This window comes from Pan troglodytes, chromosome 11, assembly GCF_028858775.2.
Source record: "Pan troglodytes isolate AG18354 chromosome 11, NHGRI_mPanTro3-v2.0_pri, whole genome shotgun sequence".
Taxonomy (NCBI): Eukaryota; Metazoa; Chordata; class Mammalia; order Primates; family Hominidae; genus Pan; species Pan troglodytes.
Genome location: NC_072409.2, coordinates 17,512,365 through 17,539,339, shown reverse-complemented (window position 1 = coordinate 17,539,339; position 26,975 = coordinate 17,512,365). Strand labels below are relative to the sequence as shown.

The 26,975-nt window shown below is 50.0% G+C and overlaps 1 protein-coding gene across 5 annotated transcripts; it reads right to left on the bottom strand.

The window, feature by feature from the left end:
• Positions 1 to 157: 157 nt before the first annotated feature.
• Positions 158 to 26,975, bottom strand: TRAF1 (TNF receptor associated factor 1). Of its 5 annotated transcripts, none has more exons than XM_009457184.5 (9): positions 26,858 to 26,975; positions 24,295 to 24,433; positions 23,682 to 24,047; positions 21,451 to 21,538; positions 11,982 to 12,047; positions 11,070 to 11,480; positions 9,078 to 9,255; positions 6,973 to 7,121; positions 158 to 3,000 (listed from the first exon to the last, which is right to left on the bottom strand). In XM_009457184.5, exons 3-9 carry the CDS (start codon positions 23,819 to 23,821, stop codon positions 2,782 to 2,784), a joined length of 1,251 nt encoding a protein of 416 aa, XP_009455459.2. In that variant the 5' UTR covers positions 23,822 to 24,047; positions 24,295 to 24,433; positions 26,858 to 26,975; the 3' UTR covers positions 158 to 2,781. The 5 variants fall into 5 exon arrangements, with proteins under 5 accessions (XP_009455459.2, XP_063644465.1, XP_016817044.1 ...); XM_063788395.1 differs by having other exon boundaries at positions 26,587 to 26,915; XM_016961555.4 differs by lacking the exon at positions 26,858 to 26,975 and adding an exon at positions 26,049 to 26,831.

The window sequence follows — 26,975 nt, the reverse complement described above, 5'->3', positions numbered from 1 at the left end:
ATTCTGTCACTGGTGTTTTAAAAATCTCCCCAGCACCTTCAGGAACTGCTGGGGGTGGGGGACCTACTGAATCCACCCAGGGAAACGGTGGCTTTGCCTGCATCTTGCCTCCCCCACCCTTGAATCACCTGTAAAAGATGCAATGTCACATCTTTGATGCACTTAACATAGAGCTTTGTTGGAAAAGAAATCATTCAGTGTCTTAAATTATCATCTCATCCTGCTTTCAATAGGCCCAGGGTTACCAGCAGGTGCTCTGTGGGCAGGGCGGGGGGTGGGGGGGCGGTGGGCACTGCTGCATCTGATGCTGTCTACACTCCAGTTCATCTGACCCTTCTGACTCCCTCCCCCATCCTGCCACACAGACCCTGCCCTCAGCCAAGACAGCTTCCCGTTTTCAAGTCGGTACTCTTCCCTTTTCCCCATCCTCTGCATTTCACAATATTCTCAGGCTGAGCTTAAAGGCCACTTCTTCCCTGAAGCCTTCCCTCCTTCACCAGCTGGATCTGGGATTCTGTGCTTTCTCTAAGCTTCTCCTACTCTCAATCATAATGATCTACTTATCTGCTCATTTCCTCCACTGAACTCTTGAGTCCAGAGTGCACATCTTGCCTTTCTCCCTTCAATGTCGAACACAGTTAACAGGTGCAGGTGTCAATGAAGCTTTGCTGAAAGAATGGCTGCATCTCATGCTCTTTGAAGAGAGTATGTATCTCTTGCCATCAGAAATAGGCAATCAAAAGTGTAGAGTAACAGCTGTTTCTCATGGGGGCTTGTTCTACAAATCCCCCTTGGGCTCAACACTCGGTGAGTAGGGATCAAGAGGTTATTGCTAGGACATCAGTTTCAGGGCCTAGACCCATCACTCGCTAGGCCAGACCTTCATGTGTGACATCCAGCTGTCAGCAGGAAGAAGTCAGTCTCCACTGCCTCCACAGTCTCCGCTGCCAGGCTGTCAGCCGTGGGAACAATAAAAAGCAGCCCCAGAATGTTTGCTGCTGTCGTGCATGGGCGACACCATTGCACATAAAAGCACTAGTGCTCCATTATTGCGGTTGGGCCTCCTGAAAACCCCTAGAGCTGGACAGGGCAAGGGAGAGGCTTCCTCTGATCTTCAGCTGAAGGACTAAGCATGACAGGATGCCAGGCTTAGAGCCCAGCTGGCCTGGGTTTCTGACCCATTGAGTCTGCCGTGCCACGATGCTCCGTCACCTCCTTTGATCCTCCTATATGCTGGGCTGGAGAGAACAGGAAGGGCTACTGACCCATTTTTATAGAAGCAACCCTAACGATTTGAGCAATGGAGTCTGGCACAGGCTCAGCAGGTGGAGGAAGAGTAAGCTGTCAGGAAAGCAGCAGGGGAGAGTAGTAGGGTCCTGACTTGTCTCAGGGTCTTTGGAAAGTTGGGTGTGGCCTCCAAGGTGAGAAGATAGGTGTGGGCCACCACCAGGCCATGACAGGCGGGCAGTATTGCCCAGGCTTCTCTCTCCAGTCTGTCCTGCGTGGCATCTCCTTTAAGGGTCAGAGAAACCAGGGAGGGAGGCAAGCTGGGATGGGTCTCATTATAGAAAAGAGAAGACTGGGGCTAAGAGGGGATGTTCCTGCCAGCATGCCAGCCTCTGATGCCACCTGCAAAACTGGTGGCACCACCTCAAACTCAGCAATGGCCTTTTCAAACCTGGCTCAGTACAAACAACTCCCAAACCATACACTTTAGGAAAACTTCAAAAGAGATTCTAAAAATTATTTCTTTGGGGTTATACATTGCTCAGTGGCTTGGAGGTCCTGATCAGTCTGCTGAGAGAAGTGGATGCCTCAGTTAATCAGGTGTTACGGGATTCTGGAAAGCACCAAAAGTGGGGCCTCTAGGCAGGAAGAGGAAAGTTTATGCCCCTCTTCTTCTTGAGGTGCCTCTGGCTGCACCTGGGAGCTCACAGTGACTGGGTTTCACCTGCATGAAGTGACGTGGTGTTTAGCTGATGGAGGCACAGGATGCGGGGGCTGGGTGTGCTCCTGCGTGTTGGGGAAGCTGAGCTGCCAGGCCCAGGGTGGCAGGTGCCCTGTGGACCAGGTCAGTCCAGTGGGGGTTACTGAAGGTGAGTGAGGAGCTGGGAGGACAGGAAGCTCCTGAATGTTTCCAGAACCCCTGTAGCTCTAGGACTCACCTGGGCCAGGAGGCCTAGAATGAGAGACTTTCTGGGCTGGAAGGAAACTTAAAAGTCTTCAAATCCAACCCCCAATTTGAAGTCCTAGTGGAGCCCTCTGGGTTTGCTTGTTCACCTCCAGTGACGAGCCTGGACAGACTGCATTCAAACTGGCACCCCATCCCTTCCACCCGGTCCTGTTTCTGACCCTGGAGAAAAAGAGGGCAGGCCTGTGTCCAGGTCTCCCTGGCGGCCCTGCAGAGATCTTCCTAGCCCGAGAGCTTCTCTGCTTGGGTCCTACGGTTCCAAGCCTGGTTCCATTTTCTTCTCATTTGGTGAGAGTCCACCTCAACATTCGGGGCCGGAGTGGCTCACTGGCCTCCCAGTGTCGCATGGTCCGTGCAGAGGGGAGCAGCTCTGCCTGTCTCCTTCTGGACCCTTTGCCTTTGTGGGCCCAGCCCACGTCCTGCCATCCTAACCAGATGGCCAGCCCGAAGTCGACCCCTCAGTCTTGCTTGGATCATGCCAGCCTTCACCCATCTTTGTGCCCTGAGGTCTTGGGTGCCAAGGGCAGGGCATCACAGTCCTCTGGCTAGCTCCCTTCTGAGTTGGAGCTCCCTCAGGAGCCCCGCCCACCCTAAGTGCTGGTCTCCACAATGCACTTGAGGAACATTGTGTCGTCCTTCACGTAGGCGTGCTTGGGTGACTGCAGTTTGCTGAGGGGGAAGAAGAGTGGGCATCCACTGGCCACGTTGGTTTCACTCTGGGGCCTCTGGAAGGACGCTGAGCTTAGGTCAGGCCGGAAGGCGTCAATGGCGTGCTCACGGTTGTTCTGGTCCAGCAGCATGAAGGTGACCTGCAGGGAAGGGATAGGTGGGAGATCAGGCCCTACAGCAGCAGCACAGCTTGGAGGCCCAGGCTTGGGCTCAGAGCTGTGCTCCACACCTACTGCCTGTGCAGCCCCTCAGACCCTTGGCTCATTTGGATTAGGAGTCAGAGAAACCAAGTAAGGAGCGCACCTGGCGTATGGCCAGACCCAGGGAGCCAGCAGCACCTGGTATTCTGAGTGCACTTCAGGGGCTGTTCCATGATGAGGATCAGATGTTCCCTCCATCCAGCAGGAAGCAGGGGAAGGTTCTGATGCCCCAGTCAAGTCTGACTGGCTGTTGGGGGCAGAGGGTGTGACTGAAGCACTGACAAGGTGGGTGGAGGCAATAACCTGTAACACCCCCTCTGGCTTGGAAAGTTTTGCTTCATCAACTACAGCTGGAACCTCCTGGGGCAAGGCAGAAGGGCCAGAACAGAGAGGTCTTCTACTGAGGGACTGTCATCGATGTCCTGAGACATTTGTGGAGCTTCTGGTATACACAGCGCAGACAGAGGTTCCCCTGAGAAGCCGATTGTCTAAAAGTGACACAAACCCTCTTCCCTGGCACATGCCCCTGAAATGCCCATCAGGAAGCTGAATGGCTTCCCGTTGCCAACTGAAGCATCCTCACCCTGCACATTAGAACCCCCTGCGGAGACTTCATCCTGATGCTCAGGCCTTATCACTTACGGGGGTGAGATTCTGTCACTGGTGTTTTAAAAATCTCCCCAGCACCTTTGGGAACTGCCGGGGGTAGGAGAACCTACTGACTCACATCCAGACCAAAGCGGCACACCCGCCCTGCCCCACCTGTTTCCCCAGACCTGAGGTCTCTATTCTTGACACCCTCCCCTCATGCAATGCTGCTGTTCACCCACAGGAAATGCCTATCCCCCAAACCCCTCTATAAGAATTATGGTGTGTTTTTTTTTTTTTTTTTTTTTGAGACAGAGTTTCGCTCTTGTTGTCCAGGCTGGAGTGCAATGGCACAATCTTGGCTAACTGCAACCTCTGCCTCCTGGGTTCAAGCGATTCTCCTGACTCAGCCTCCCAAATAACTGGGATTACAGGCATGTACCACTATGCCCAGATAATTTTTTGTATTTAGTAGAGACAGGGTTTCACCATGTTGGTCAGGCTGATCTTGAACTGCTGACCTCAGGTGATCCACCCACCTCGGCCTTCCAAAGTGCCAGAATTACAGGCGTGCGCCACCACACCCAGCAAAGAATTTTTAATAGATTGTATTTTTTAGAGCAGTTTTAGGTTCACAGCAAAATTGATTAGAAAATACAGAGTTCCCATATACCTCCTGCCCCCACCCAATGCACAACCTCCCCCACTATCAACATCCCCACCAGAGTGGTAGTTTTGTAACAATTGATGAAGCTGCATTGACACATAATTATCACCCAGAGTCCACAGTTTACATTGGCATTTACTCTTGGTATTTCACTTTCTATGGGTTTTGACAAATGCATAAGGACATGTATCCACCATAACAGTATCAAACAGAATAGTTTCACTGCTCCCAAAATCCCCTGTGCTCTATTCATCTCTCCCGGCACCTACTCTTGGACAATCACTGATCTTACTGTCTCCATAGCTTTTGTTTTTGTTTTGAGACCAAGTCTCATTCCGTCCCCAGGCTGGAGTACAGTGGCGCGATCTCAGCTCACTGCAACCTCCACCGCCTGAGTTCAAGCGATTCTCGTGCCTCAGCCTCCAGAGTAGATGGGATTACAGGCACACATCACAATGCCCAGCTAATTTTTTGTATTTTTTGTAGAGACAGGGTTTCGTTATGGCTGGCCTCGAACTCCTGGGCTCAAGCGCTCCACCTGCCTCGGCCTCCCAAAGTGCTGATATTACAGGCGAGAGCCTCCGCGCCCGGCCTATCTTCATAGCTTTGCCTTTTCCAGAATGTCATATAGTTGGAAGCATTCAGAACACAGTCTTTTCAAATTGACTTCTTTTACTTAGTAATATGTGTTTAAGTTTCCTCCCTGTATTTTCATGGCTTGATAGCTCATTTCTTTTTAGCACTGAATAATATTCCACTGTCTGGATGCACCACAGTTTATTTATCCATCCACCTACTGAAGGACATCTTGGTTGCTTCCAAGTTTTGGCAATTATGACTAAAGCTGCTATAGACATCCTTGTGCAGGTTTTTGTGTAACATAAGTTTTCAACTCCTCTAAGTAAACTCCTTTGAGTCCAAGGAGAGCAACTGGCTATATCATTTGGTAAGAGTGTGTTTGGTTTAAGATCCTGCCAAACTGTCTTTCAAAGTGGCCGTACCATTTTGCATTCCCACCAGAAATGAATGAGAATTCCTGCTGCTCCACATCCTCGTCAGCATTTGGTACTGTCAGTGTTCCAGATTTTGGCCATTCTAGTATGTATTAATATGTAGTGATACCTGCCTCCTTCCTTTTTCCTGAAAATTCTGCTAGTTCAGGCTAGCCTCACGGCACCTCCTCCCAGAAGTTTTCCTTATTTACCCCACGATGTGAAGGAGGAAGAAGAGTGGGCAGCCACTGGCCATTCATTCCATCCCTCCCTCCCTCTTTCCTTCCCTTCCTTTCTTCCTTCCATTCCTCTATTTCTTTCTTTCTCTCTCTCTCTCCTCTTTCTTTGAGGCAAGGTCTCACTCTGTCACCCAAGCTAGAGTGCAGTGGCAAGGTTATGGCACACTGCAGCCTCAACCTCCCAGGCTCAAGCAATCTTCCCACCTAAGCCTCCCAAGTAGCTGGGACTACAGGCATGTGCCACCATGCCCAGCTAATGGTTTTTATTATTATTATTATTTTATTATTATTATTTTATCAATAAAATATTTTTAATGCCTACAATTTCTTGTATACATAAATTGCAAAACTTTCACCTGTATATGCGAAAGTATATTCTCTTGCAGGTCAACAGCACCAGAAAATAAGCTAAGCTATCTAAAAATTTTTTTAACTTGATTTGTCCATTATGTAAAAGACAGGATGGATTTAATAACTCCAAAGAAATCTCTATCTCACTGTTAATCATACACTAAACATCTGAATATTTAATCACATCCACTCAGAAAATAAATTGTAATCTAATATACTCAATACATTGAAAATAAAACAACCAGTCTCTCTTCATATATTTATTCTCTTTCCAAACATGTTTTGGTCTCCTGCTATATCTCAGAAATTTACCAATAGCTGCTTTTAAGTTACAAACTACAAAACAACAATTTATATCTTGGAGAAAATCTTGGGGATTACATTAAAAATGAAAATTTTAGTTCCCACATTCTTTTTTTTTCTGAGATGGAGTCTCGCTCTGTCACCCAGGCTGGAGTGCAGTGGCGCCATCTTGGCTAACTGCAACCTCCGCCTCCCAGGTTCTAGCAATTCTCCTGCCTCAGCCTCCCCAGTAGCTGGGATTATAGGTGTGCGCCACCACACCCAGCTAATTTTTTAATTTTTAGTAGAGACGGGGGTCTCACCATGTTGGCCAGGCTGGTCTCGAACTCCTGGTCTCAAGTGATCCGCCCGCCTCGGCCTCCCAAATTGTTGGGATTACAGGCTTGAGCCACCATGCCTGGCCAGATGGTTTTTATTTTTAGCAGAGATGAAGTCTGCCATGTTGCCCAGGCTGTCTCAAACTCCTGAGCTCAAGCAATCCTCCCACCTCAGTCTCCCAAAGTGCTGGGATTACAGGTGTGGGGCACTGCACCTGGCCATGAATTTTATTTCTATATAACCTTCAGGAAGATTCCAGACATTTTAGCTCCTGGACTCATGGAGCTGGAGGGAGCCCTAGTTACTAGATCTGATTGTTTTATAAAAAGGGAAACTGATAACACAGAGAGGGTGGGGGACCTGCCAGGTCACATGGCCAATTCATTGCCAAACCAGGACTAGGACTCAGGCTTCCATGCTCCCCACCTTACCCCCATCACCTTCACGCCCATACCTTGTTCCGGAAAGGCCACGGCAGCAGCGCATCATACTCCCCTCTCATGATCACGATGAAGAGCGACAGATGGGTTCTCTTTCCAGTGCCATCTCCATTCAGGTACAGCCGCAGGCACAACTTGTAGCCATACTTGGCAGTGTAGAAGGCTGAAACACAGAAGCCAGAGGCAGTTGGGAAGTGCTGGACTTTGCAGATGTGGGACTGGGATCCAGTGGTCAGGCATGCCCAAGGTCAGCGGCTCAAAACCATGAAAGATGGGGTTAGAACCCAGCATTCTTCTCGAGTAGGGTGTCAGACAGGAATGGGCTCTTGGGGGTCATCTAGCTCAGTGTTTGTCAGCTGGCCATCCAAGTCATACACTGCCGGGCCCCACCCTCAGACTTTCTCACTCAGTGACCCTAGGGTGAGAACTGAGAGTTGGCACTTCCAGCAAGTTTGCAGGGGTTGCCAATGCTGCTGGTCCTAGGACCACACTCTGAGAACCACTGATCTAACCAAACTATGTTTTACAGTCTGGAAACCAAGCTGAGAAAAACAAAGTGGCTGGTCACCATCTCACGGTGTGTTGGGGACCCAGCAAGAATCAGGGGCCAGGCTTCCTGCCTCCCAGCAGCAGTTTCTTTCTGCTGCCCTATGCCAACTGGCTGGGGTCCCCTGGAGGCTGAGGGTACATGGGGTGACTCACAGTTCTGCCCTATGCCAACTGGCTGGGGTCCCCTGGAGGCTGGGGGTACATGGGGTGACTCGCAGTTCTGCCAGCCATTCTCAGGTGGCAAAACCCTTTGAGGGCTGAATCACACCTGGTGAACATGCACAGAAACCCCCTGGGCAGCTAAAGGGGCCGTCCCATGAGAGCATGTCCTCTGGCAGAGCGCCCTTCTGGGAGAGGCTGACTGGGGACATGAATCGGGGGCAGGCAGGAAGAGGGTGGAGGAGGGACAGGCTGGCAGTCTGATTCATCTTTGCCCATTACGTTTTGGTAGAACAGGAAGCACGAGGTACTGTTTGCTTTTCCCCTCTTTGAAAAGAATTGAGGGAAAAAGGTCTACAAGTAGGGCTCGAGGCCACCCCATGAAGAGAGCTGTCCCAACATAGTGGGATGAGCGCTACTCCTGCAGGAAAGGGGTCCCAGCCCTGCTCTGGGATTGTGACACACTCCGCTGCCTCGTTAAAAAAAAATTTTTTTTGAGAGGGTCTTGCTTTGTTGCCTGGACTGGAGTTCAGTGGCACCATCATAGCTCACTGCAGACTCAAACTCCTTAAGCCATCCTCCCATCTCAGCCTCTCAAGTAGCTAGGACCACAGGTGCAGGCCACCATGCCTGGCTAATTTAAAAAAAATTTTGTGGAGATGGGATCTTGTTATGTTGCCCAGGCTGGTCTTGAACTCCTGGCCTCAAATGATCCTCTTGCCTCAGCCTCCCAAAGTGTTAGGATTATAGACATGAGCCACTGCACGCAGTCTGCTGCCTCATTTTTTGCACAAATATATGTACTGTTATATTAACAGATATCATTTAGTTAAGAGAAACACTTGCCAAGTAATTACTTTATGCAAGACATTGTGCCAAGCCCAGGGGCCCCAGAAATGAGTAAGAACTGAGTAAGACACTCATTCACATATGCTACCTGCAATCGTACACAAGTGCATGTGTCTTACTCAGTTCTCTAATCTTATTTCAGACTGTCGGCTCTCTGAGGCCACGGTGTTCACTTGTGAAAATCATCATCCACATCCATCTCATCTGCACATACTGTGGCCCACAGCACACTTTCCTTCACATCCCAAACCCATGAAGTGGGTAACAGTTTTGATTCCTATTTGCAGAATGGGACTGACATTCAGGGAGGAGAAAGGGCCTGAATGTCAGTCAGCCGGGGCCACCGCTATGTGTAGCTGAGAGCCACAGGGCAGAGCACGGTTCACCCACCAACCTGAAGATCCCAGCATGGTTCCTTCCCATGGTGAGTGGCCTGAATGGGCACTGGCCTAAACTGGACACAGCGTGTCTGTCACAGAGCTGGCAGTTTTCACTGCTTGCTTCCTGGGTCCTGTGGGGCCTGTTTCCCCAGGCAGGTCTCTGTGCCCCTGGGAGGTGTTACCTGGGGAGAAGAGGCTGATGGTCCTGCCACAGGCCGACTCATGGCACCGCCTGGTGACATTGGTGATCTTCCACAGGAAAGTGCCATCGAAGGAGGCCTCCTCCATGAGGCGCAAGCTCTGCTCCAGCTTGCCCAGGGCCTGGTCTTTCTGGGCCAGGGTCTGCTGTAGCTCCACCACCTGTAGGGAAGACTGTTCAGCCAGGAACACCAGAACCCAGCTAGGGGATGGGATGGGAATGGCAGGATGTGGAGACTGATCTGCCCCAGATGTGTTTTCCTGACCACGCCTCACTCAGGCGTGCGTCTGCATCTGAATGTGCTGCCCCCTGCCTGGCCTTCCTTTTCCTTATCCACCAGGAATCCAGCTCATATGGCCCCTCATCTGGGAAGGCTTCAACCACTGTCCTAGCTCAGCTGCTCTCTTTCAATATGTTCTTACAGAGCCCTTACAATGATTTCATGAGACATATTTTTCTGGCTTCCCTACCAGATGGTCGCCTCCACCGAAAGCTGGGCCCATGCTCATTGTGTCTTTGTGTCCATGCCTTGCATAGTACCTGGTATGTAAAAGTAGAGCTGGGAAGTTTGTGAGTGAAATGAAGGTATAATTGTGGCTTTCAGGGAGGCTGCCTTTTAACTGGAGCAAGAGTTACATAAATAAAGGCTAAAGCCTCAGCCACTCCAACTCAGCGCCTGGCCCTTCTAATAGCTTTCCCCAATAAAATGGAAAGAATATAAATTTATTCTTGGGTGTGCTCAGGTAGGGAAGCCATGAATGGAAGTGAACATCCTTAAAGAAAATTTAATGGTTAATTTTACTGATGGGGAAGGTCCTGAGAGGGAAAGTGACTTGCTCAGACCCACACGGCAGGTGGCTCTGATCACCTGCTGTAATGGTAATTGCGAATGGTGAGGCAGATAATGGTAATGGTGAAGCAGGAACTAAAATCCAGGCCTAACTCAATATGAGACAATGATGTAATGTTACTGCAAAAGAAGCAACATTAGAATGGTCATTGGCTACATTAAGAAAAGTATAGGCCAGGTGCGGTGGCTCATGCCTGTAATCCCAGCACTTTGGGAGGCCGAGGCAGGTGGATCACGAGGTCAGGAGTTCGAGACCAGCCTGACCAACATGGTGAAACCCCATCTCTACTAAAAATACAAAAAAATTAGCTGGGTGTGGTGGCACGCGCCTGTAATCCCAGCTACTCAGGAAGCTGAGGCAGGAGAATCGCTTGAACCTGGGAGTGGAGGTTGCAGTGAGCCAAGATCACGCCACTGCACTCCAGCCTGGGCGACAGAGCAATACTCTGTCTCAAAGGAAAAAAAAAAAGAAAGAAAGAAAAGAAAAGTATAAGCTCTAGAATAAGGGAGAAGACAGCCCTGTTGGACCAAGAACTGTGGCTAAGTGGATTATCTGGAGTCAGCCTGGTACCATACTCCAAGCATACAGAATTCTTTGGAGACTGAGCCAGAGCGTAGGATGGCAATGTGAAGCAGCATGCTCTGAGGAAGACGTGAAGGCGCTGGGGCTTTTAGCCTGAAAAGGGAAGCACTCAGGTAGGACAGAATCCGACCCTCCATCCCTGAAGGGCTGTCATGGGGACTAGAAGGTGGATTTGTCTTGTGGGCTCTGAGGGGCAGGGCCAGGAACAATGCAGGGAAGAGACAGGCTGATTTTAGCTTAGTACAAGGAAGAACTTGCTAAGAGTGGAATATGTCCTGCACTGGAATGAGCTGCTCAGGGAGGTGGTGTCTTATCACAAAAGTTCAAGCAAAGGAACCGAAGCACTGGATGGGAGGTTATGACCTTGACTACAGCTTCTAACTCAGTGCTCTTCCTGGAAGGGTGTGGGATAAAGGGGAGATACGTTTTGATGGAGTGACTGCTGTAAGCAGGATGAATGATTAGGAGGAAGCCTGTCTGCCGCTCTGGAGACAGGATGGGGCTCAGCCAGGCTTGAAGGCAAACCTGCCTCCCACACTCACCCTCTGCTCCAAGCTCAGGATGCGCTCACGGTCCAGCTGGCTCTGGTGGATGGAGGTGGCCAGGGCCAGGTGGGAGGCCTCCACCTCCTTGTTGAGGACAGCAACAATGTTCTCAAACACACGCAGCTTCCCCTCCAGCTCAGCCAGAAGCTTCTCCTTCATGAAGTGCTGCAGGGCCAGCTCCTCCTGGCTCTCGGAGCAGGGTGCCCGGTAGCAATCGACCTCCAGGTCCCCCGCCACTTCCACGGCTGCCTGCAGCTGCAGGTCTGACAGGTTCTGCTCCAGGGCCATGGGCCCAGACTCCAGGCCACAGCCCAGCCGGGCCTTCCACTGTTTCATGAACCCCAACAGCAGGTTTAGGTGGGAGGTCTGGGAGGTGACCTCATGCTCTTGCACAGACTGTGGGCTTCCCTGACAAGAGAGTGGGGCTGATCAGTGAAAACAGAGGTGGAGTGAGGACAGGGGAGCACTGGAGTGCCCTGCTATCAAAGGTCACCAAGGAAAGTCAGATTCATTCACCCAGCAAAAAGGAGTGGCTTTCTGTACAGTGGGAGGGATTCAGAGGAAGACCCTGGCATCAGACATGCCCACGATGAGCCACATGCATTGCAGCTTCTAATTCTGCCCTGCCCTGGAGTGCAAGGATGATTCAGGACCATGGAGAGGGGCGTTGGGGGTGGGGGTCATTTTAGTGATGTTCTGCCTATGCTTAGGTAAGACATTAGGAAGAACTTCCCTGAGTACTGTGATGACTTAATAGTAGGCTCTGATGCTTGGGAAAGTCATTAGTACAAAGGACATCCAGATGAGTGGACTGATGTTACGGGAAAATCATGGAGGGGCTGCAGTGGGGAGACCTGGAGGTCTGGAACCAGAGTGGACAGATCTCCTTTCTCACACTCAGATGCTTACCTTGAAGGAGCAGCCGACACCTGCAAAGGGGCACCCAACTCCAGCCTCAGCCACCTCGGGGTGAGCCTGGAAATAATAATCACATCACTGAATGTTATAGCGATCCCTGTGGCTACCCTGGGGGCTCTCTTCAATGCACCAGGATCCACCAGGGCAGGAGATGGCTTGGGCCACATGACTTTGCACATTGCTGTTCCCTTTGGCTATCTCCTTTCCACCCTTTAAGCTTCCACCCTTCCATGACCTTCCTTCAAAACAGGACCTGGGCCCTTACTGTGATCCTGGGCAGCACTGCTATTTCTCCTGTCAGGGCACAGTCCACACAGCTCCGTAATCATCACTCACTCTCTGGTTGCCCCGACTGGTCGGGGGGGGGGGCTCTGTGAGGGTCATGGCTGTGTTCCCAGTGCTGAGAGCAGTGCCTGGCACAGCTGAGACACTCAGAACACACTGACTGCATGAGTAAATGCCTCCCTCCTCCTGAAGTTCATGGGGAATCTTGGGCTCACAATTCCCATCTGCATCCCTCCTTGGCCATCTATCCTTGACTGAGGTGTGTCCACTCTGCACAACTTTCCCTTCCAGATAACATCCAGCCTGAGGGAAGGGATACAGGAGGGTCTCAGTGCTATTATAATAGCAATTTGACCCCACTGTTAGCCTATTTAGGTCTGAAGCATTTACCAAATACTTTCACGGCCATAATTCTTCCTAGGGCTCCTTACAGCATGGTGGGGAAGAGAGGGTGGGTTTTTGTTCCTATTTTACTGATGAAAAAACTGAGGCTCACAGAGGGGAAGGGATTTGCCCAAGGAGGCCGAGCTGGGAGGCAGCACAGCCACAGGGCCCCTCCCACGCACATCACTACCTCTTAACAGGAGTCAGCCCAGGAGAGATGGGAAAAAAGTTTTTCCAACATATACAGTCATGCAACAGGAATACGTTCTGAGAAATGTGTCATCATTGTGTGAATATCATAGGATGTATTTACACAAACCTGGATGGTATACCCTGCTACACACCGAAACTCTGTGACAGCGTATTGCCCCTAGGCTACAAACCTGTACAGCACGTGACCATACTGAATACTGTAGGCAATTGTTAACACTGTAAGTACGTGTGTATCTAAATATATCTAAACATAGAAAAGGTACAGTAAGAATACAGTACTATACTCTTCTGGGACCATCGTTGTATATGTGGTCTGGTGTTGACTGTTACATGGCACATGACTGTATCTTCATAAAGGCTTGTATCCCGAATATATAGAGAACTCTTACAACCTAATAAGAGACAAATGACCTAATAAAAAATGGGCACAGCCAGGCTCAGTGGCTCAACACCTGTAAGCTCAACACTTTGGGAGTCTGAGGCAAGAGGATTGCTTGAGGCCAGGAGTTCAAGACAGCCTGGGCAACATAATGAGACCTCATCTCTACTTAAAAAATTTTTTTAATTAGCAGTCTTGGTGGCGTACACCTATAGTCCCAGCTACTTGGGAGGCTGAGGTGGGAGGATCGCTTGAGCCCAGGGGTTCAAGGCTGCACTGAGCTATGATCACATCACTGTACTCCAGCCTGGGTAGCAGAGAAAGACCTTGTCTCTCTTAAAAAAATAAATAAATAATGAACAGATACAATCTATGAAAGTATCTTATAAAGTTAAATCATACTTATAAAATAATTTACTTATAAACCATACTTATAAAGTTACCATACAATCCACACATTTCACTCCTAGGAATTTACCTAAGAGAAAGTAAAACGTATGTCTGCACAAAGGTGTGTATGTGAATGTTCATGGCGGCTTTGTTCAAAGCAACCCAAATGTGTCATCAGCTGGTGAGTGGATAAACAAATTGGTCTATATATACTATAGAACAACCAAATGGAATTAAATACCAGCATAAACAATAACATGGATGAACCTCAAAAACATTATGCTAAGTGAAAGAAGTCAAACACCAAAGACTACATACTACCTGTTTCCATTCTTACGAGCTTCTAGCAAAGGCAAAACTAGAGTGACAGGAAGTAGATCAGTGGTTGCCTCCTGGAGCTGTGGGTGGGGAGGGGACTGACTATGCAGGGACACAAAGCAGCTTTATCCCGTGCAGAAACATTTGCCACTTGACTGTAGTGGCGGTTATGTGATTATTTATATTCATCAAACTGTATACTTAAAATGAGTGAGTTTTATGGCATATAAATAAAATCTTGATTCTATAAGTGCTTTGTTATCTATTTTTTTTTTTTTTGAGAGAATAATCTCATGGAACCACGTGAAAGGGGATTTGGAAGAAAGTAGGAGAGGACAGAGGTCTTTCGGACTGAGCAAATACAAAAAGCCACACTAGTTATTATTCTTTAAAAGTAACATAACCAGAGAGCTGTGGGCTTAATGAGTACAGTTGGGTTGAGACACAGAACACAGCCCAGCAAAGGCCACCCTGCCCCCACCCCCACCCACCAACTGCCCAGGGCTTCAGGGACAAGTTGTTCCCAATAAATAATAGAAAACAGATGTTCTATGGAAGGCAGGCAGAGGGCGGCCTTGGCAGGGAGACCGTGCTGGCTTCGGGAAGTCTGTGGTGATGAAACCTCCCCGAACATGTAGCTTTTGACATGTGAGAACAGTGGAGGGAAGATGCTATGTGTAGACCTGGCTCCTTGGTGAATATACCTGGGGGAGCCTTTCAGGTCCCACCCCTCCCCACAGGTCCATGATTCCGATACTCTGTGGTTCTAAGGGTCAAAGCTTGGTGGGAGAGTCATAAAAGGGATAAGAACATGAAAATGATCAAGCTAAGAGTGAAATTCCAGACATCACCCCGCAGGTGGAGGGGATGTGTCTTTCAGCAGCAGAGCTGTCCTGGCGTTGTGTGAACAGCAAATGTCTGTTTTAGGGAGTGAAATGCTATTCAGATGTAGGGACATCCTTCTGTGATGCGTGTACAGATGTGGACTGTGATGAGCCTTGAACAGTTGCTGGAGAAAGGGGCAGGGATGACTTGAGAGGCTTTCGGAGGCTTCTCCATCATCATTATTCATTCCTTAGAGTGCATGGGAGTTCAGGATGTGGCCTCTGGAGCCAGCCTTTTGGGGTTCAGAGCTTGTTTCTGTCACTTCACATACTAGCTTTGTGGCTCTGGGATAGTTACTAACTCCTCTGTTCTGCAGTTTCCTCATCTGCAAAATGGGGATAATAATAATACCCCCTTACAGGGTTATTGTGAGGATTAAATGAGATAATACATGTAAGCACTGGTATTAGTTACCCATTGCTGCTGTAACAAAATACCACAAACTTAACAGCTTAAAACAACACAGCTTTATTATCGTACAGTTCTGGAGGCCAGGGGTCCTAACATGGAAATGTCAGCAGGACTGCGTTGCTCCTGGAGGCCCAAGGGGAGGATGGCTTCCTCCCTTCCCCAGCTTCTCAGGGCTGCCTGCACTCCTTGGCTTGTGGTCCCTTCCTCCGTCTTCAAAGCCAGCAGTGGAGCATCTCCCCTTCTCTCTGACTCTCGTCTCCCTCTTCTGAGGACTCTTGGGCCTCCTGGATAATCCAAGGTCACCTCCCCATCTCAGAATCCTTCATTTAATCGTGTCTGCAGAGTCTGTTTTGCCATTGTTATGGGCTCAGCAACCCCCACCCAAATCAGATGTTGAAGTCCTAACCACCAGTATCTCAGAATATGGAGACAGGGCCTTTAAAGAGCTAATTAAATTAAAATGAGGTCATTGGGGGTGGGCCCTAATGCAATGTGACTGGTATCCTTTTAGGAAGGGGAAATTTGAAGAAGGACCACATGAAGACATAGGGAGGGGATAGCCATGTCAAGGCAAAGAGAGAGGCCTTGGAGGAAACCAACTCGCCAATACCGTGCCTTGAACTTCTGGCCTCCAGAACTGCGAGGAAATACATTTCTGTTGTTTACACCACCCAGTCTGTGCACTTTGTTATGGCAGCCCTGGCAAATGCATAGAGCCATGTGAGGTCACATACTCACAGGTCCTGGGGATTCACATGTGGACATCTTTGGAGGACATTATTCTGCCTAACACAGTGTTCAATAAATATGAGCCATTATTACTAATAATAAATTAATAGTAATAATGGCTCATATTTATTGAAATTATTCAATACTACTACTGAATACTTGTTGAATACTACTGCTACTAATAACACTAATAATACTAATAGTAGTAACACTACTAGTATTACTACTAATTAGTATTCTTATTCCTGTGGATTAAGCACTGCCCCGGGACATCTCCCAGTCCCAATCCCTCAGTGGCTGTCATATACATGTATCTCATTTAATCCTCACATCACAAACTCTTAACAATGAATTCTCTAAAACTCCATTTTCCCACTGGATTTCCTCAAGGTGGTGAGGAACATTCCTAAATGAACAGGACCAAAACATGTTTGAATGTTGTCCCATAGGATCTCTGTGACAATCCTCTGAGGCAGGTGGGGCTGTATTAGAGTCACCTTAACACAGGCAGAAACAGAGGGAATGGCTTAAGGTCATGCTGAGCTTGTGAGCAGAGGAGCTGGGCACACCTGTGCGTTCTCTCTCACAGTTGTGAGCCCCTGCACGGGCTTGCTGCTCTCCTGGCACTCATGTAGACACTGTCCCATCAGAGCCTCACAGCCATGAGGGGGAGGTTGGGGCTCTGAGGTTCTGCTTCCCTGTAGGTGGAGAAGCCAAAGCCCAGGGGCGATCAGTGACTTGCAGGAGGCAACGGGGCAGGCGAGGGGAGCCCAGGAGCCTGGAGTCCGTGTGCAGGCTCCGTCCTCCCCACCATAGTGTCTTTGCCTGGGATGGCCTCACTCAAAGGCCAGGGACCGAGGGGACAGGAGAGGGAATCAGGAATCAGACTGCATTGCAGGAGAAGAACAGAGGATCTGTCCTGGGCCAACCCTGTCTGGTGTCACAAGTGGCCCCTGTGTGAGTGGCCTCACTGCTTGCAAATTGCTAAAAATAAAGTGTGCAGTGGAATTTCCTCCGAGGAGGAGACAGAAACAGAGAAAACAGATTCCAAGCCCTGAGGGAACACTCGGTCTTCTGTCTGGGTCTGAGGAGTCTCTGCGTGTGTGGTGTTTCCGGCCACCCTGGCTACCCAGGCCCTTTGTGGTGGGGTCACAGTGGGCCCTAGCGGGGGGCCCCATTCTGAGACCTGGGGCCTCCGGGAATGTGACTGTTAAGAGGGTGCCGGGAGCATGAGTGCCACCTCTGCAGGCCCTGCACAGAATAAAGAGGATCTGAGCAGGCCAGGCACTGCCTACCCCCACACTGGGCTGAGGTCAGGGATGCCCAGAGGGGCTGCTGTGGCTTAGGTCTCAGCTGGTGCTGAGGGGGTGCTCTACAGTCACATGGGGAGCTTGGTCAGTCTGCCACTGTCCGCCCGTTCCTGCCCTCCTCTGTAACTGGGCCGGTTTACTCTCTGTCAGCCTCTGCTCAGCTCAACTGCTGCCTCCTCCAGGAAGCCCTGCCTGATTCTCCTGGTTGAATGTAGTCTTGCCCATTCCTGTTTTTCCCATAGCACTTGGTGGACTCCTGCACTAAAGCCTGACTGTGTTATTTAAGCAGGTATGAAACATTTAGGGGAGGATTCCTTGTGTAGAGGCAGCATAGAGAAGATGCCACCAGCTCAGGAGCCAGGGGTTAGAGCCTGGCTTTCCCTCCCACTTGCTGTGTGACTTTGGTCCAGGCACACCTCCTCGTGGAGCCTCAAAATATTACCTATTGGTAAAATAGGGCTATCACCGCCACCCACCACACAGGATGTCACAGGATCGGGGCGATTACAGATGAACACTGTCAAGCTCAGAAGTGTAAGGTTTGGGGGTTTATTCCCAGGTATCACACTTCAAGGAACACAGATAAACAGAAGCGCATTTACCCCAAATGCACAGAGACTGGGGAAAGACTGCTCAGTGTCTTTCCATGGAGGCAGGACTGACTCCAGGGATAGGAGGCTAAGTTGCCTTTTGTGACCTCAAGGGAGACAGACAGACTTCAGCTCAGTACAAAGAAAGAGGAGAATGTTGCATCAGTCAGAGCCCCCCAGGGTAGGTGTGGTTGTTTCATGGAGTAATGACCTCTCTGCCATTGGAAGGACATGGAGCCACGCAGCATGAATCCAGTACAGAACAGAAATTGGACTAGACAGCTTAAACCCTTGTCACTTTCTGAGTCTAGACAAATTAAGACTTTACTGTGAGCTACTGGCATCAGTTGTCAGCTTGCTTTTGACCTTCTTGAATGGGCCTCAGGGGGAGGGGGTGGGAGAAACAATCCCATTTGCTGATCCTCAGCAGACAGGACTGAAGATTATCTCCAGCCCCCCGGCATCCCCTCCTTCACTGTCACTTCTACAGGAAGATCACGCCAGGCAAGTATCAAGTCTCTAACTAGGTCAACATTAATCCTCTAATATCTGCTTCTTACATTAGGTAATCAGTCCATGGCTCTGGGCACTTCTTTGGGAGATAATCATCTAATGAAGTCACAGGCTGGGGACAAACTGATAAGCAGATGGCATGGGAAGTGTTTGCAAGGAGGGCTGGTCCTCAGCCCTCTACCCTGCCTCCATTTCCCAGGTTGCCCCAGATGTGCAGGCAAACTTAGGAATTACCACACATGCAAAGTGGTGACTTATCATCAGCCACTTTCCTTTGGTCAAAAGTCCCCCAAAGTTCCCACTGGGGCAAAAGTCAGAGGAGTCCCTGGTCCTTCCCCTATGTGGCTTTGTGTAGGTGATCAGACCATGACTTACCGCCCCTCCCCACCCCAGCTTTTCACCAGGAGTCCATGACTCCACGAGCTGGGGAAGCCAGCAGGGAGGGGAGGGGGCTGCTGCCTCTCAGAGGTCTGCCTGCGTTAAAGAAGGCTTCTTTGCTCCCAAATACAGGCAGCTTCCTCTCCCATCCTGTAGCCTGTTAGGGTGCCTATAATTCTACCATGAATTATAGTGCCTTCACTTGGCTTAAGGCAGCAAGTTTCAAACTGTGCTCTGCAGGGCCCTAGGAGTCCCCAGAACCTCTTAGGGGCTGGGACAGGAGAAAGAAATGGGGCAATTAACAGGTCGGGGCTCCAGGATCCCCCTCCATCAGAATGCTTTTACTTTCATCTGATTGAAAAAGATGAAAAAAAGCCATTGGATTAGGAGATATTAAAATATCTATGTGATCTAAGATTTACACAATAAATGTATATTAATTTTGTTAAGAGGAAAGAATAAAACAAGCTAAAAACAACAGTCCTAGAGCATTCAAGCAGGTAAGGGCCTTTTGCAAGTGAGGCATAGTGGCTCACAGAGTTGAGGGTCTGCTTGTGTCTCACAGCCGATCCACCAAGAGCCAAACAGTGAGGCTCAGGGAGTTACTCCACGGAGCAGCATATCATATTAACTCTTACCACGTTGCAGAGTGTAAAGTTCCAAGAACATGCATTTGGTCCTTACTCTTACTCTCTGAGGGCCTGCCGATGGAGAGGTTGCTGAGAAGCAGATGGGAGAGTGCTCAAAACCAGCTCTCGGTGAGACAGGAAATTCCCCTGAACTCTCTGAATGAGAGGGACCAGCTCAGAAAAAGGAGAAGGAGGTGTGGACACTTGCCTGCCTCTGGTCCAACGGTAGGGGGATAGCTGCCCTGCCAGCACTGCTATCACGGTCTGGACATCACAGATCCTGGAAAGGCCTTGCAGAGCTGACTTAATATCCTCATTTTACAGATACAGAAACAGGGCCTGGGAATTGCTGCCAGCCAAGCAGAGAATTATGCAGAACCACCCCTGGACATCAGGCTCCTGATCCCTGGGCCACAGTTTGCTGCAAGAAGAGGGCTTTGGCTGAAAGGAGCCAGGCACTTCCCAGTGGAGGTAGAGAGGGCAGCTGAGCAACGAGACTCCTCTGCAGGTCTCAGGGCCCCGTGTGTAAACAAGAGGATTTGATTTTGAGCAGTGACTCCTGCCTGTTTGGATTCGTGGACCAATACGAGTGTGTTTTTTTTAAAATTGAGAGATTAACAAAGAGATTGTCATCTTTTTAATTTTACTTAGCAAAGGCTTTGCCAAAAACTATCATCTACGATTACATCCTTTCATTTATATAAAGACATGCATAGGACAGACACAATCTCAGAGTAAAAGGTTGGTTTTATAAATGGAAAGAATTTAGTTTACATAAACTGATTTATAGAATTGCCTTATTTTTATCATTTTGTCATGAGCTGGTGGGAATGGATCAGTTCTGGATAGCATGTGGGAACCTCTGAGCAGGACATGTAACCTATGAGGGTCCTTCCAGCTTGGGAGGGCCAGGGTTCTAAATTGTAGCTCCTGAAAATGTCTCTCTGGCCTATCACACTTCCAAATGTATCTCTTATTCCTAGAAGCACAGTTTGACAGAGCTCAGGAGGTGAGCTGATAATGGTCTCTCCCCACCTAAATGCAAACAGAGGCAGACAGAACCATCTAGATGAGGAGTTTGCTAACCTTTTTTATGTAAAGGGGTGGATAGTAAATATTTTGGGCTATGAAGTCTTTGTTGCAAGTACTCAATTTTATATAATTTTCATGTGTCCCAAAATATCTTTTTTTGTTTTTTTGAGACAGGGTCTCATTCTGCTACCCAGGCTGGAGTGAAGTGGCACGATCATGGTTCACTGCAGCCTCGACCTCCCCGGGCTCAGGCGATTCTCCTACCTCAGCCTCCAGACTAACTGGGACTACAGGCATGTGCCACCATGCCAGGCTAGTTTTTATATTTTTGTAAACATGTGGTTTCATCATGTTGCTCAGGCTAGTATCAAACTCCTGGGCTCAAGCTCTCCGCCCACCTCGGCCTCCCAAAGTGTTAGAATTACAGGCATGTAATTCTATGTAATTTGAATTCTAACACTTCAGAATTACAGGCATGTTTGTTATTTACCAAGGGGTTTATATTTGTTATTATAAGAACTTTTTTGATTATTATTGATTGGGGCTCATAACAATTCTGTGATGCAGAAAACATTTTTACAGACAAGCAAGCTGTGGCTTGAGAACATTAGCAGTGCAGCAGGCCACACAGTGAGAGAGTGGCCTCACAGCCTTGAGAATTACAGGTCATTACGCATGGCCTATCATTCTTCTGATTTTTTCAACCATTTGAAAATATAAAAACCACTCTTAGCTCGTTGCTTAGGTGGTGGGCCAGATGTGGCCCATGAACCGTAGTTTGTGGACCCGTGGTCTAGACTGTTCTCACTCTAAGTCTATTGCCAGGTAGCTTTAGGCAAGACACTTCACCACTGTGAACATCAGTCTCCTTACTCCTTATAAAGCAAATTCAGTCTGGACTCAGGACTAGTTGGGAGGTGCCTGCCAGGGGTGGAGTGGGCAGCTGTCTACTTGGCTTCAACCTGGAAAAATCAAGACAACGGACAAATGCCTTTCTGTGATGTGCCAAAGTACCTTCTCCTGAGTTCGAAGACGGCTTCCTGGGCTTATAGACTGGAGGTCTTCCCCTCTGCATTTGGGGCAGATCTGATCCTCGCCGTTCCTGGGGAAACATGGACAAAGCCTTGGAGAGAGGCACTACAGCTCCCTGCACCATCCACTCTCCTGAGAGCTCCAGAAGCCTCAAGTATCAGCAGGGTGGTGATCATGTACGTCCACAATCCCAGAGCCACAGTTTCCAAATCGCAAAAGTGCCGAGTATCCCACATTTTTTGGTAGTTTGCAGTAAGCTTCCTGGGCTGCCAAACCTGCCGTGACTGCACTGACCGGAAGCTATTATAGCCCTTACTTGCCCCACTTAGTATGAATATATACATGTTTCATTGCAGAAACATTAATGTGCTTGATTACAGGGCACTGCCGCATTCCCTGCCACAATTACATGATGCCCTGATTTGCTTTTCTAAAAAAAATTCTGAATTACAAAACACATCTGATCTCAGGGGTTTAGGCAAGAGATTGCTGACATGTGACTATATTTGCTCTTCTCATTTGGTCCTCCATTTGGTTTTGGTCTTATACGTTTAGTAATTACAGAGGATCATGGCCTATTAGAACAAGAAAGGGCCTCAGAGAACATCTGTCCTAGAGGTTCTTAATCAGGAATGGGTGTCAGATTCTAATGGGTAACACTTGGGTACCCGTGGGTTTTTTGTCTGTTTTTTGGGGGTTTTTCTTTTTTTGAGACAGGGTCTTACTCTGTAGCCCAGGCTGGAGTGCAGTGGTGTGATCTCAGCTCACTGCAACCTCTGCCTCCCAGGTTCAAGTGATTCTCATGCCTTAGCCTCCCAAGTAGCTGGGATTACAGGTGCACACCACCACACCCAGCTAATTTTTGTATTTTTAGTAGAGATGAGGTTTCACCTTGTTGGCCAGGCTGGTCTCAAACTCCTGACCTCAAGTGATCCTCCTGCCTCGGCCTGCCAAAGTGCTGGGATTACAGGCATGAGCCACTGCGCCTGGCCAGCAACTGTGTTTTTACAAAGCTCCTGGTGTCTCTGACCTACTACCGCTACCGAGATAGCCTATTTTACAAGTGAGGGAATGAGGCCCCAGAGGGCATGTGGATTGGTCAAGGTAGAGTGAGTCAGGAGCACAGCTGAGTAGAAGCTCTTCAGGACTTAGGCCTCAGGCCTCAGCCCTCCAACTTCCAATCAGCTCCCTCCTCTGCCAGATTTTGGAAGGAGGGAGAGGGGAAACCAGGAGACCCACCACCAGAGCCTGAGCTGAACCCTGACAATCCGCTTGATGGTAAAACCAGTGAACCTCTGCTCCTCCACCTCCTGGCTGGCCTTTCCATGGCCACAGCCTCTCCTCGCTATTCTCACAGCCTCCTCCTTTGTCATCATGTTTGAACTGCTCACTTGCCTGATTCAGCTTTCCCACCTTCTTAAGCTGTAAAACCACAAACAAAAGGTCATCACATGAGGCAGTTTAAGGGCATATTTGCCAGGAAACTGACCAAAGCTGACCTAATCTATTAGGCCTCAGTGTTCTCATTTGTAAAATAGGATCATAATAGTATCCACCCCTCTAAGTTGTGCTGAGGACCCAAGGGCAGAGCATTTGGCACACAGCAGGTGCATAATTGCTTAAAGAGGGATGTCCACAATAGTACTGATATCATGCCTTTCTGGGTTATTAATATTTTAAGTATCATTAAATACACAAATATATATCGATCTCTTTGTCCCCTTCAAAAGGGTTCCCAGCAAACGGTCTGAGGTGATGAGCAATGCTGTGGAAGGAGAGATATTCGTCTAACAGTTTGTCATTCACCAAGAGGTTTATATTTGTTATTATAAGAACTTTTGTGATTATTATTCATTGGGCTTCATTAACAATTCTATGACACAGAAAACAGCTTTACAGACAAGCAAGCTGCGGCTTAGGGACATTAGCAGAGCACCAGACCACACAGTGAGACAGTGGCCTCACAGCCTCGAGGCTCTCCTCGGTGTGGATGGCTTTCCCCTGTGGGAGCTGATGCCTTTCTGTGGCTTCCTCTCCTTCCACCACAGCCAGAGGGGCAGTGTCAGGGAGTGTGAGAAAAGGGTGTGGAAACCGAGGCCCAGACAAGAAAAGTCACCGCCTGAAGTCACAGGCTCCTCTGCCCCTCACCTCCCATCAGGGGTCCCTCCCTGGCACCCACTTTCTGCCCACCCTCCGCTCCTCCATCACCTCACCTCGGGTTCTCAGAGAGACAGCCTGCACAGCAGAGAGCCCTGGGCTCCTTTGGGTCCTGGCAGACGGTGGGAGGGCACCCAAAGGGAAACTCATTCTCATCAGGGGCCGGGCGAGGACTGCTGCCTGAGCTGGAGGCCATCTCAGGGTTCCAGGCTGGCCAGAGGGCCTGTTTAAGTTGCTCCAGGACAGGGGACCAGCCTTGTGGAGTCCTGGCCTGGGCCTCACTCTCTGGTGAGTAGGAGCTCTGATGACTTTATCTTCTTCTCTCTGGCTTGTGTGGTTCAACGTCACAGCTGAGTCACAGCAGGGATGGAGCAGGAATTACCCTTTGTGGCGATAAAAATCCCCTGGATGGTGACTGAAGGCTTTAGGAGTGTCCAGTCATTTTTTTTTTTTTTAGAGTGAGAAAAAGCAAGAGAGCAAGTCAGAGAAAATGACCCGTGTCACAGAATCTCAGAAAGCACAGTGAGAGTTCCCCTGGCTGAGAATCGCAGGCTGCCGCTGGCTTCCCCCACTTCCCTGGGCACATCGGAGGAGGGGGCCACAGCTGGTCCCTGGTCTGTGTTCCCTGGCACCTCTGAGCAGCCTGGAATTCTCAGTGGGGGTGCTCACCTTCCTGGTGGAAATCCCCAGGGTGTTGGAGACAGGTCCAAAATTTCAAGTTCTAGGCGCTTTTGCTCTGCTCTGTTTGGAGTGTCTGGGTGACCTCAAGGAGAAGTCACTTCCTCACAGTGGGTTCTGATGACTCCATCTGTAAAAAAGAAGTTGCAACAGGTGGCCTCTGGGCTGTAAGATTCTGGGACCCTATCTTGCCTTGGACTGAGGCAACCAGAAGGAGCAGGAAAGCCCTGATGAAATCCAAGGCCTAGGACCACAGACTCCTCAGGGCCCTCCCCGCACCACCCCACTCAGGAAGTCATAGGTGGCTACATGCTCCGGTCAGGTGCCACCACTTTACTGCCTCAAGGAGAACAAAGCGCTAAACAAATGCAAGATCACAGCAGCTGGTCTCAGCATCCAAGTGGGATGTAGATCCACATTTGCAGGAAAAGTGCACTGTGGAAACGATGGCTCCCGGAATGTGTACTGTGTGCTGGGCAACAGTTTCCCTCCAAATCCTTACAACAACCTGCAAGGAATTCTTCTGCAGCTGTATATAGGGTCAGAGAAGCAAGATGCCTGGTCCAAAGGCACACAGCCTCTGGTAGTGGAGTGGGATTCACACCAGGGCTGTGGGGTCCCAAGCTCTGTGTGCTTGGGATGGAGATCAGAGTACCCAGCTCTTGTCTCATCTATCAAATGGAGAAGACAATCCCTACACATCTTTCCATCCTGCTCGGCTGCTACAGAGGTTTTGCAAACTTTCACAGTGGTTTCAGATCATGAGTTTTGAGGTCAGACAGAGCTGAGTTGAAATCCTGGGTCCACTGCTTACTAACTGTGGGCCCTGGGACAAAGTCCTTAACTTCCCTGAAACTCAGATTCTGCATCTGTAAAATGGGACAATAATACCTATTTCACCCAATTGTTGTGATGACTAAATGAGATAGTGGGTCAAAGTGTGGTGTGTAACCCAAGTGAAGTACTTGAATGACATTTGGCTCAGATGGTGACTACAGGCCTTCCAGCTCCTCAGAGAAAAGGATTAAAGTGGTGCATTATGCTTATACTGTGTTTTCACGTCTATCTACTGGAGCCTCAACAGGTGGGCAGGGCAGGTCATCTGACCCGAGATACATTAAACTGCCCACCTGCCCTGGTGTAACACCAGGGCTGCCACAGGCTGGTGGCAAAGACAACACGGCATCTTATGGCCACAGTGTACATCAGGACCTCCACCCCCATAACAAACGACCTCCAGGCCTGCATCAAGACTATCAGAAGACACTCCCTTTTAACTGTGTACCCCATACCTGCAAGCTTTCCTGCAGCCAGCCCTACCTGTTCCCTCCTTCCCCTGGTTTGGGATAAAACAGGCACCCAAGACTTCTCTCCCCATCTGTGGGTCCCTTCTCTCCCCTCCGGCCTCAATACCACCCTCTCTACCTGCTCATTCCCACGGACATCAAAACGTGCCCAAGCTGCTCTCATAAGAAAAGGGAAAAATAGTACTATTTTTGGGTACTGTCTTACGTAATTTTACAGACATCATCTCATCTAATTTTCACTCTGTGAAGCAGGTATTGCCATCATCATCCCCACCTTACAGATGAGAAAACTGAGGCACAGAGAGGCTAAGCGACTTGTTCAAGGTCTCACAGCTAGTGAGTGGGGACTCCTGAATCCAGAGCCAGTCCTGTAACCACGCACGCTTTTAAAACACTCTTTATTCTCGTCTCCAATTTCTACATCTACTCTCTCCTCACCTTACGGTAGAACTTCTAGAAAAGATTGTCTATACAGGCACTTGGATCTCCAGGGAATCATCTCTCCAAGTGTATACGCATGTCGGGGACGCCAAATGCCCTGGGCCCGCCCCAGTTTCTATCCAACCAGCCCTCCTGCCAGCACCTGACCCGGCTCTCAGCCCTTCCTTCCGGAATCCCTTCCTTTCCCCGGCTTCCCGCATCCTCTGCGGGGAATTCCCCCCGCGTCTCTGATGGCTCCTTATCCGTCTCCTTGACCCCTTTCTCTTCTACACTGGGCCTCCATCGGCTCCATCCACGAGGAGTCTCTCTGCGCCGCGTGTCCCCATCTCCCACTCGTCCTTTGGGGCGCCCCTGCACCAGACCCCACTCCCATGGGAAGTCTCCGTGGGCCGCCCCATGATGAGGCTGGGCGCCCCGCTCTGTGATTCCTCGCGCCTGCCGGCGCCAGCACAGCCCCCGCCGCCCGGCTCTGCAGGCTGAGCCCCCAGCCAGGTCCGTGAGCCCGCCCGAGGGTGGGGGAGTGTCGCGTCGCCACCTCCACATATCCAGTTGCGAGCGCAGCGCTGGGAGCCAGGCAGCGCCGGTGCCCGCGGAAAGAGGAATGAGCCCCTGCGGGGCCGGGGCGCCCGCGGCTGGGCTGGGGGCGGTGAGTCCGGGGCGGGCTCTGCAGCCGAGGTGCCAGGTCCCCGGCTGCACCGGGGGAGTCCCCGCCTCAGCAAGCGGGAGCTGGAGCGGGGAGTTCGGGGCGAGGAAGGGGGCCGGGGAGCCGCCCTGCGGTCCCGGGGCGGGGGTGTAGGGCAGCCAACCTCGGCGCCGCCTCCGCCACCGCCTACCGGCGGCCAGGCCCGGAGCTTCCGGTGGAGTGTGAAGGACGCAGCCGCACGGGCGGAAACCGGGAAGGCAGGGCCGGGGCCCGGGGCTGCT

Bases quoted from the DNA above. Each gene is read 5' to 3' on its own strand.
- TRAF1 (XM_009457184.5), bottom strand. From the start codon at position 23,821: ATGGCCTCCAGCTCAGGCAGCAGTCCTCGCCCGGCCCCTGATGAGAAT. The intron at 12,048-21,450 runs GTACTTTGGCAC...TATTATTTCCAG, and splicing joins GTCTTCGAACTCAGGAGAAG to GCTCACCCCGAGGTGGCTGA. The intron at 3,001-6,972 runs GTATGGGCGTGA...CCTTCCCTGCAG, and splicing joins CGTGGCCTTTCCGGAACAAG to GTCACCTTCATGCTGCTGGA.